This window comes from Temnothorax nylanderi, unplaced genomic scaffold, assembly GCF_030848795.1.
Source record: "Temnothorax nylanderi isolate EJ_2023f unplaced genomic scaffold, tnyl_v1.0 TNYL_tig0918_pilon, whole genome shotgun sequence".
NCBI lineage: Eukaryota > Metazoa > Arthropoda > Insecta > Hymenoptera > Formicidae > Temnothorax > Temnothorax nylanderi.
The window spans coordinates 1-9552 of NW_027249980.1; the positions used below are offsets into that span (position 1 = coordinate 1).

Here is a 9552-nt window from a genome sequence, read left to right on the forward strand (position 1 = left end):
CAGACGAAAAATCAAGCAATGTATGCTTTAATAATTAATTTTTCTACGAAATGTGCGGTAACCTTCCCCTTTCTTTCGCTCATTTATTTGTAAATTATTAAGTTACATATGCATATTTTTTTTCCTTATTATTTGCATTTTTTCTTGCACTTATTTCATTCTGAAGGTATGCAATATGTCATTACCCATAAGAACCTATGTTAAAAATACAGCCAGTTTCATGTTTTAATATGTTGTTCTGGAATGCAAAATAGAATTATGTGAATTTTTTGGGAATTTTTCACCGTCCCGTTTTGAAAAAAATCTACTCCAAAAATTGTACTTTTTAAACCAAATTTTAAACCAAATCAAATCCCTAAGAGCACAGTTGACGGAAAGTCGACGGCAAGTCGACTTTTATAAGTCGACTTCTAGTCGACTTCTAAAAATGGCGGAAAGTCGACTAAAAGTCGACTTCTAAATAGTCGACTTATAAAAATGGCGGAAAGTCGACTAAAGTCGACTTCTAAATAGTCGACTTATAAAAAGACGGAAAACAGTCAAGCGGGCGCGTCTTGCATCATCAATATGGCGGCGAATCTCGAGGAGGCTGGAGCAGCAGAGCTTACGCGAGTGCGAGGAATACGTGCCGCGAGACAGGACACGATAAGACGTCGTAAAGCGCCGCGCTATCAACCACCGCCACGAAACGTCGTCGTCGTCGTCATTCACAGTCCTCGTCATCATTGTCTTCCCGTTGACTTCCTCGATTAGATCAGAATACTGGAATTTGACTGTATGTACGTTGCAATATGTTTGAGATGGTTATCTACAACAAAATTGTTACAGAATGCCGTTACCAACCGACATGGAAGCGAAATTGCTGCGCCAGATAGTTCTTGCAGGTATGGCGGATCTAAAAGAGGATCAGGATAAGGCCAAGTGGAAACATGCTTACAGGTTAGGTATGGTGTGTTATTAATTATCATCGATAATTAAGACCTATTGAATGCGACCTCTCCATTCTGAACCATCTTTCAGAACACCAGAAATGGAGGAACTTGTGTTCATGCATTCTTTGTGTGTTCTACGGAAAATCAGTCCGGAATAGGTAGTTTATAAAGAGGTGTACGAAACGAATAAGATGTACATGCGAGGTGTCACGGCGATAGAACCCGAATGATTGCCGAAATTCGCTCCCATGCTATGCATCTTAGTGAACCATTGGTTGATCCACCGCCAAGGTATTTTTATCACAATTGTTGCTTTATAATGTTTTTCCTACTTATTTATAAAGATATTAATCTTTATTATAATCGAATATTATTCTCATTTATAGATATAATCAAGGAACCGGGAAGATTATTTGCCGCGTGTCTGGTACATTCGGAAAGGCCGGATGGGCACTACCATCGATGGATATAGAGCATCCGTGGACGGTGTCAAGTGGTTCGCGTATTTCTTCTTGGAGGGTCAAGTGTGCCCTAAGCTGAAACGATTTGTCCCGTCGCTGCTGACGACACCTGGGAGCATCACCAAGTCATGGGCCAGGTAAATCGTTAAGGCTCAGACACAATGACAAAAATAAGGAATAAGATAAAGGAATAAGGAATAAGGGAATGTCGCATCTCACTTCAGTACACGTACATTAAAGTGAGATGCAACATGCCTTATTCCTTATTCCTTTATCTTATTCCTTATTCCACTCATTGTGACTGAGCCTTTATTCTATCTCCTTTCGATTTCACGTTGATTCATCGAATAGATTACATCAATTCAATACGATTTTTTCAGGTTGATACCACGCACTCAAGCAATAGTAGTACAAACGCTGCAGTCGCAGGGAGTCGTGTCCAAAGACAAACTGCTAGAAATCTGGGGTTCGGATAAAAAATGTGAGATTTTAATTTATAAAATAATATTTAGATATTATCATAGACTTCTATACAATACTAGACCGCTGACAGGCATCTCGGCCGTGATGCTTGCCGCCATGTTGATTTTAGTCAAGATATGCTATAGGTACTACAGATTCTATACAAGTGGTTTTATACAAGATTTCTATACAATAGTCTGGCATATACAGAATGTCCAAAAGAAAGGGTTAATACTACAGGAGTAGTGGTTCGATTTCGGCATCCAAGTACGCTACTCGTCGAAGACATGACTTACAAACTTATTGATAACATGTACCAATATTTAACACAAAAACATTCGCCTGCTTCGTTATGTACTGTAATAACGAATGCAGATAAACGCACATCATGAGCAACTGAACATCCGATAGTGACTTATTGTTAATTCAATATGGCCGCACCCTTCACTAACACTTGCACCTCGCACTCGCATCAGCTTTTCGGCAGTGCGTCCATAGATGTTAGTGGTCTAGTATAAAAGTCTGTGGATGTTATATATTTATAATTTTAGTTCTGTTGTCAGCTTACCAGAAGTGGCTGCCGGAATCCGCGCACGCAGAAGTGGCACAGATATGGCCGCCTTTGTAATTAAGAATAAAACATTAGGATTGTAATTATACAGTTTTTTAGATAATTAAATTATTTTATATATGAAAAAAATCGAAATGCATCAGTTTTAGCCCTCCAGCAAGGGGTCGATTGTGTATCTTGAAATAATGAGGTAAAAATTACAAAAGTGAAAAAATTCATTAGCGTATCTACGATTTTATTGATCAAAATCTAATAAAATCTGTTAACTTTTGTCATTTTCACCTCGTTTCAAGGTACACAACCGACCTCCAGACGTACGCGGCGGCTTATTTTATCGACTTTAAAAGTTGGCGGGAAGTCGACTTTTCGTCATGACGGGAAGTCGACTTTTCATCATGACGGGAAGTCGACTTTAAGTCGGTGGTTTTTGCGACATTCGCCGACTTCAAGTCGACTTCAAGTCGACTTTCGTCCTTAAAAAAGTCGACTTCTCTGCCAAGTCAGTTTCGGTAGAAGTCGACTTCAAGTCGACTTAAAGTCGACTTTTTGCTCTTAGGGAAGTTAAAAGACGATTAAGAATCAAATTTAAAAAAGAAACATAAACCTAAAGAAATCTTTCTCTCTGTGTATGTAATGCAAATATAGGGGAGACCGGGGCACCATGAGCCACGGGGTACCATGGGTCATTGGCCTAGTTTACATCGATCACTTGATACGCGTATTAAATAGTAAATAACTAGTAAATTAGTTTAATTATTGGCTGATCAGTTCAAATATACTATTTGATACGCCCCTAAGAGCACAGTTGACGGAAAGTCGACGGCAAGTCGACTTTTATAAGTCGACTTCTAGTCGACTTCTAAAAATGGCGAAAAGTCGACTAAAAGTCGACTTCTAAAAATGGCGGAAAGTCGACTAAAAGTCGACTTTTAAATAGTCGACTTATAAAAAGACGGAAAACAGTCAAGCGGCGCGTCATGCATCATCAATATGGCGGCGAATCTCGAGGAGGCTGGAGGACCAGATGAGTGGACCAGAGTTTACGCGAGTGCGAGGAATACGTGCCGCGAGACAGGACACGATAAGACGCCAGATAGTTCTTGCAGGTATGGCGGATCAAGTCGCGAGAAAGGTTTTGCCCGACGAGGTAAAAGAGGATCAGGATAAGGCCAAGTGGAAACATGCTTACAGGTTAGGTATGGTGTGTTATTAATTATCATCGATAATTAAGACCTATTGAATGCGACCTCTCCATTCTGTATCATCTTTCAGAACACCAGAAATGAAGGAACCTGTGTTCATGCATTCTTCGTGCGTTCTACGGAAAATTAGTCCGGAATAGGTGGTTTATAAAGAGGTGTACGAAACGAATAAGATGTACATGCGAGGTGTCACGGTGATAGAACCCGAATGATTGCCGAAATTCGCCCATGCTATGCCATCTTAGTGAACCATTGGTTGATCCACCGCCAAGGTATTTTTATCACAATTGTTGCTTTATAATGTTTTTCCTACTTATTTATAAAGATATTTATAGATATAATCAATGAACCGGGAAGATCATTTGCCGCGTGTCTGGTACATTCGGAAAGGCCGAATGGGCACTACCATCGATGGATATAGAGCATCCGTGGACGGTGTCAAGTGGTTAGCGTATTTCTTCTTGGAGGGTCAAGTGTGCCCTAAGCTGAAACGATTTGTCCCGTCGCTGCTGACGACACCTGGGAGCATCACCAAGTCATGGGCCAGGTAAATCGTTATTCTATCTCCTTTTGATTTCACGTTGATTCATCGAATAGATTACATCAATTCAATACGATTTTTTCAGGTTGATACCACGCACTCAAGCAATAGTACAAACGCTGCAGTCGCAGGGAATCGTGTCCAAACACAAACTGCTAGAAATCTGGGGTTCGGATAAAAAATGTGAGATTTTAATTTATAAAATAATATTTAGATATTATCATAGACTTCTATACAATACTAGACCGCTGACAGACATCTCGCCCGTGATGCTTGCCGCCATGTTGATTTTAGTCAAGATATGCTATATTACTATTCTATACAAGTGGTTTTATACAAGATTTCTATACAATAGTCTGGCATATACAGAATGTCCAAAAGAAAGGGTTTAATACTACAGGAGTAGTGGTTCGATTTCGGCATCCAAGTACGCTACACGTCGAAGGCATGACTTACAAACTTATTGATAACATGTACCAATATTTAACACAAAAACATTCGCCTGCTTCGTTATGTACTGTAATAACGAATGCAGATAAACGCACATCATGAGCAACTGAACACCCGATAGTGACTTATTGTTAATTCAATATGGCCGCACCCTTCACTAACACTTGCACCTTGCACTCGCATCAGCTTTTCGGCAGTGCGTCCATAGATGTTAGTGGTCTAGTATAAAAGTCTGTGGATATTATATATTTATAATAATATATATATATATATATATAATATTATTATATATTTACAACATTATGATAATAATATGATATATATTTATATAGCTAATTTTGCATATTGTTTCGCGATTAACGCTGGAATGTTTTAATTTTAGTTCTGTTATTGTCAGCTTACCAGAAGTGGCTGCCGGAATCCGCGCACGCAGAAGTGGCACAGATATGGCCGCCTTTGTAATTAAGAATAAAACATTAGGATTGTAATTATACAGTTTTTTAGATAATTAAATTATTTTATATATGAAAAAAAATCGAAATGCATCAGTTTTAGCCCTCCAGCAAGGGGTCGATTGTGTATCTTGAAATAATGAGGTAAAAATTACAAAAGTGAGAAAATTCATTAGCGTATCTACGATTTTATTTATCAAAATCTAATAAAATCTGTTAACTTTTGTTATTTTTACCTCGTTTCAAGATACACAATCGACCTCCAGACGTACGCGGCGGTTTATTTTATCGACTTTAAAAGTTGGCGGGAAGTCGACTTTTCGTCATGACGGGAAGTCGACTTTTCATCATGACGGGAAGTCGACTTTAAGTCGGTGGTTTTTGCGACATTCGCCGACTTCAAGTCGACTTAAAGTCGACTTTCGTCCTTAAAATGTCGACTTTTCTGCCAAGTCAGTTTCGGTAGAAGTCGACTTCAAGTCGACTTAAAGTCGACTTTTTGCTCTTAGGGGCGTATCAAGAGATCGGTGTAAACTAGGCCATTGACTGTTTAGGTTAATCTAGAATGTTTAGGTTGGTATAACTAGTATCATGTGACAGTTAAGCCCCTTGCACAATGCCAGGCAACAGGCAATAGGAACGGAATAGAAATCAGAAATCATGTATAAATGCAGAATAAACAGTGACACAGGCAATAGACACAGAGTTTCCATCACGTTGGAAATTCTGTGCCTATTGCCTGTTGCCAACCAATCATAGTATTCGAATTTTTTAGGTTGTAATTAACGATTTTTTGGTTATTTCCTGTTCCTATTGCCTGTTGCCTGGCATTGTGCAAGGGGCTTTACTTCATTGCCCATACTTCGTATCTATCGGTGGTAGTGATCAAAGGCCTAGTTTACACCGATCTCTTGATACGCGTATCAAATAGTATATTTGAGCTAATTAGCCAATAATCAAACTAATTTACTAGTTATTTACTATTTAATACGCGTATCAAGTGATTGGTGTAAACTAGGCCAAAGTCCGTTGTCTCGAGACGCACGTGACATAAATGATTTTCGTGATACGTATAAGTAACCTTTTAACTGATTAAAAAAGTTTTAATATTGGTTTTGTAGTAGAATTATATACATGTACTGAAACTCAGGTACAACTTTCTAGCTTTCTTTTGTGATTTTATAACACTATAGATAATCATGTATCATTAATTTTTTTAATTACGTTTTACCGTTTTCTATATTAAGTGCATTCGGGGCACCATGAGTCACACATTAACTTATGCACGCCATCGAGGATATTGATAGATAAAGATTTACAGTCAACGGTACAGGAAAAAGAAGTAGCTGATGAGGTCCCAAGCCAGTTTAAAAGTCCCGCAGAAATTAGAGGCTATCCAAAGGCAATACATCAGAGTATGGAACTAGAAAACGTAGACAGCAGGGTAGCAGCAAAATTTTGACTGATTCTCCGGAGAAAAAAAGTTTAGTAGAAAAAAAGAAAAAACAAGAAGAAAAGGAAAATAAGACACGAAAGAAAAAACCAAAAAAGTAAAAAGACATCCTTACAGTTATTAATAAAGAGAGTTATTAATGAATTAGATAAAGAAAAGAGTATAAACGTTTATGTTTTTTGTTTGTAAAAGAGTATGAACATTTGTTTTGTTTGTAAAAAAATGAACATTTATGTCTTTTGTTTGTAAAATGTTATTTTTGAACAAAGAAAACATGTCAGAAATAAATTTTTCTTCCAGAAAATAATATTTCAATAGTGGGTAGTTCGGATATCTTGTCTGTCCTGTAAAATCCTAAACAGTGTGATAAAAAATGTATAAAATAAAATATATTTTTAACTTTTGTAACATTTCGTTACTTCTTGAATGAATAAATCTAGTTTTCGTGTGTGACCCATAGTGCCCCAGTGACAGACTCATGGTGCCCCGGGTATGGGGCACCTTGGGTCATTTCTCAAAAAATGTGTTTTAATTTTTTTCTCAAAAACTAATCAATATTTATCAAATATGCTAAATAAACTTTAAAATATACATTGTGCTTTAACTATTAAAAAAAATGAGACAAAAAATCTTATATTTAAGGGTACTTTTCAGAGTTTGAATTTTTGTGACTCATGGTGCCCCGGTCTCCCCTAGATGGCTTAATGTCTGTTTAATAGCATGCAACTTTTGTTTGAAATAATTTTTCATAAAACAAACAGTTTACAGTAATTTGGAGCGATCAAGTTAAATGATTTACCCTATAAATAATATTGTATATATGTATGATTATTAAATTTTTATATTATTATATATATGACTAACTTTTCCTCATTTCATAAAACTTTACTTTTTAAATAAAAAAGGCAATATCAAAATTATCCTTTCAATTATTTTTTAATTCTTTTTATTATTTTTTCTGCATATATATATATATATATAATCTCTATTATATAATCTCTATATAAAATAGAATGTATGTATGTCTGTTCTTTATACACTCTTAAACTATTCGACTGAATTTTTATCAAAAGTATATAAAATAGGAGTAGAATTTTCCGGGGAGTGCTATAGAGTGTATAGTTTTTCGTTACCGATATTTTTGGGAACCGGTATTCGAAATTTTTCCAATTTTTCGGGAAATAATTGACCGAATTTTAAAGAATTGTATATAAAACAGGGGTAGAATTTCCTGGGGAGTGCCATAAAGTGTATAATTTTTCGTTACCGATCTTTTTGGAAATCGGTTACAAAATTTTTCCAATTTTTAAGCAAATAATTGAGTGAATTTCAAAGAATTGTATACGACGGAATTGAACTTCAGTCGATAAAAAAGTGATATTTTTCAATTTATATAGCATTTTTGTGGATTGGTGTGTATGTATGTTTGTTTAACTACTTATTCGTTAGTGGACCAAATTTTAAAGTGGTATATATAAAATAGGGGTAGAACTTTCCGGGGAGTGCCATCATGTGTATAGTTTTTTGTTACCGATTTTCTGGAAACCGATTTTTCTAATTTTTCTAATTTTTCGGGAAATAATTGACCGAATCTTAAAGAATTATATATGAAACAAGGGTAGAATTTTCCGGGGAATGCTTTTACATTAATCTACCGATTTATCGATTTAGTTAAAACCGATTCATTAATTTTTCGAGGATGGGTTTAATTGCCACGATGTGTATTATTTTTTGATAACAATTTATTTTTTTATGTAGGATAAGTTGCTGGTTTCACATATTATATGTCAACAGTTACTTCAATTCGTGTCTGTCGTGAGCGATTATATGTCAATTTGAAAATCAGTCAACAGGAGTAGAACGTTATAAATATATACAAGAACGAAATGGACAGAATGGATGAAATGGAAGAAGTTAGAAATAGTAATTAAAAACATTACTTAATTATTAGATTTATAAATAAATTTTTTGATTTAATTTATGATTAGTATTATAATTACAAAATTTTAGTGTTAGAAGACGGGTTTGATGAATGATTAATAAATGCGGTATTAGAATTTGAAAGAATGCAAGAGGAAAATGAAGGGCGTAACTGTGATGTCGTGGAGTTATTAAAAATAGTAAAAAGGATGATAAACAAGAAAATTGTAATGTGGTTGTGGAGGCTAATAATAAATTAAAGCGTAGAAAGGATGAAAATCATGACGAGAATAAAAAGAAGAATAAGATGAATAAATTGTAAAAAAGAAAAAATGTAAAGAAAATTGTAAAGTTAAATGTCTATTATTAATAATTTTTATTTTATAATAATTGTACAATTATTTAATATAATTATATTGAATAAAAAATATATTGTGCAATTTTAAATAGGGGAGACCGGGGTCTAACCGTCGCCGGGGTTGAACCGTCAAATCAAATATCTCGGAACCTGTATATTGTGCGAACTCGCTATTAACATTGTAAACGCTGCTTATGGTACCCATGTGACCAACGGAGTTTCGGCAGGTTACCTGCCGTATTATGATTTTTACGAGGGCAAACGTGTTTTCGGAAGGTGAAAGTTACATTTTCTGCGCGTGGAAATTTTGTAATATCTGCAATAATATTTGCTCTCCAAATCTCGAGGTACGTGATTATAAAGAGTAATGCATGCTGAACACGAATCCAGTGTAGTTTTTTCATTATCGTTGATGTCTAATATTTCGTGGGCGATCAAACCTGAAACTTGTGTTTGGGGTTAATCCGTCAGTAAGCAATCCGGGTGCATTTCCAATGCATTTCCGGGCATTTCCAGGCTCACTGCATATGGAATATGGATGAGACGGGAATTACAACCGTTCAGACACCGAATAGAGTCATCGGACGTCGAGGAGTGAAACAAGTCGGGCGAGTGACTTCTGCGGAAAGAGGAACCCTCGTAACTATTTTTTAATAATGTTTCGCATAAAAATTTTAAATAAATTTTTATATTTTTCTCTTAAAAAACAATTATTAAGATGTATCATATCATTTTTCAGGATTAGATGTA

The 9552-nt window shown here is 35.7% G+C and overlaps 2 protein-coding genes across 8 annotated transcripts; both read left to right on the plus strand.

Annotated features, from left to right (window-relative positions):
• The first annotated feature begins 567 nt into the window (after nt 1–567).
• On the plus strand, nt 568–2644 carry LOC139785912 (probable ATP-dependent RNA helicase DHX37). Of its 4 annotated transcripts, none has more exons than XR_011722124.1 (6): nt 568–775; nt 829–949; nt 1021–1223; nt 1319–1530; nt 1774–1874; nt 2407–2644. XR_011722124.1 is itself a non-coding variant. In XM_071725076.1 (6 exons), the coding sequence occupies exons 4-6, from the start codon at nt 1379–1381 to the stop codon at nt 2481–2483; spliced, it is 330 nt and encodes a 109-aa protein (XP_071581177.1). In that variant the 5' UTR covers nt 568–775; nt 829–944; nt 1021–1223; nt 1319–1378; the 3' UTR covers nt 2484–2644. The 4 variants fall into 4 exon arrangements, 2 of the variants coding, with proteins under 2 accessions (XP_071581177.1, XP_071581178.1); XR_011722123.1 differs by having other exon boundaries at nt 829–939; XM_071725076.1 differs by having other exon boundaries at nt 829–944.
• A 674-nt stretch (nt 2645–3318) lies between these two features.
• On the plus strand, nt 3319–5154 carry LOC139785910 (probable ATP-dependent RNA helicase DHX37). 4 transcript variants are annotated; one of them, XM_071725074.1, is made up of 5 exons: nt 3319–3622; nt 3699–3900; nt 3964–4175; nt 4255–4352; nt 5002–5154. In XM_071725074.1, exons 3-5 carry the CDS (start codon nt 3973–3975, stop codon nt 5079–5081), a joined length of 381 nt encoding a protein of 126 aa, XP_071581175.1. In that variant the 5' UTR covers nt 3319–3622; nt 3699–3900; nt 3964–3972; the 3' UTR covers nt 5082–5154. The 4 variants fall into 4 exon arrangements, 2 of the variants coding, with proteins under 2 accessions (XP_071581175.1, XP_071581176.1); XM_071725075.1 differs by having other exon boundaries at nt 5017–5154; XR_011722121.1 differs by having other exon boundaries at nt 3326–3627.
• Nucleotides 5155–9552: the final 4398 nt, after the last annotated feature.

Excerpts from the sequence above, each read along its gene's own strand:
- LOC139785912 (XM_071725076.1), top strand. The coding sequence starts at position 1,379 with ATGGGCACTACCATCGATGGATATAGAGCATCCGTGGACGGTGTCAAG. Across the intron at positions 1,531-1,773 it reads ATCACCAAGTCATGGGCCAG|GTTGATACCACGCACTCAAG; the intron begins GTAAATCGTTAA and ends CGATTTTTTCAG. Across the intron at positions 1,875-2,406 it reads CTGGGGTTCGGATAAAAAAT|TTCTGTTGTCAGCTTACCAG; the intron begins GTGAGATTTTAA and ends TTATAATTTTAG.
- LOC139785910 (XM_071725074.1), top strand. The coding sequence starts at position 3,973 with ATGAACCGGGAAGATCATTTGCCGCGTGTCTGGTACATTCGGAAAGGC. Across the intron at positions 4,176-4,254 it reads ATCACCAAGTCATGGGCCAG|GTTGATACCACGCACTCAAG; the intron begins GTAAATCGTTAT and ends CGATTTTTTCAG. Across the intron at positions 4,353-5,001 it reads CTGGGGTTCGGATAAAAAAT|TTCTGTTATTGTCAGCTTAC; the intron begins GTGAGATTTTAA and ends TTTTAATTTTAG.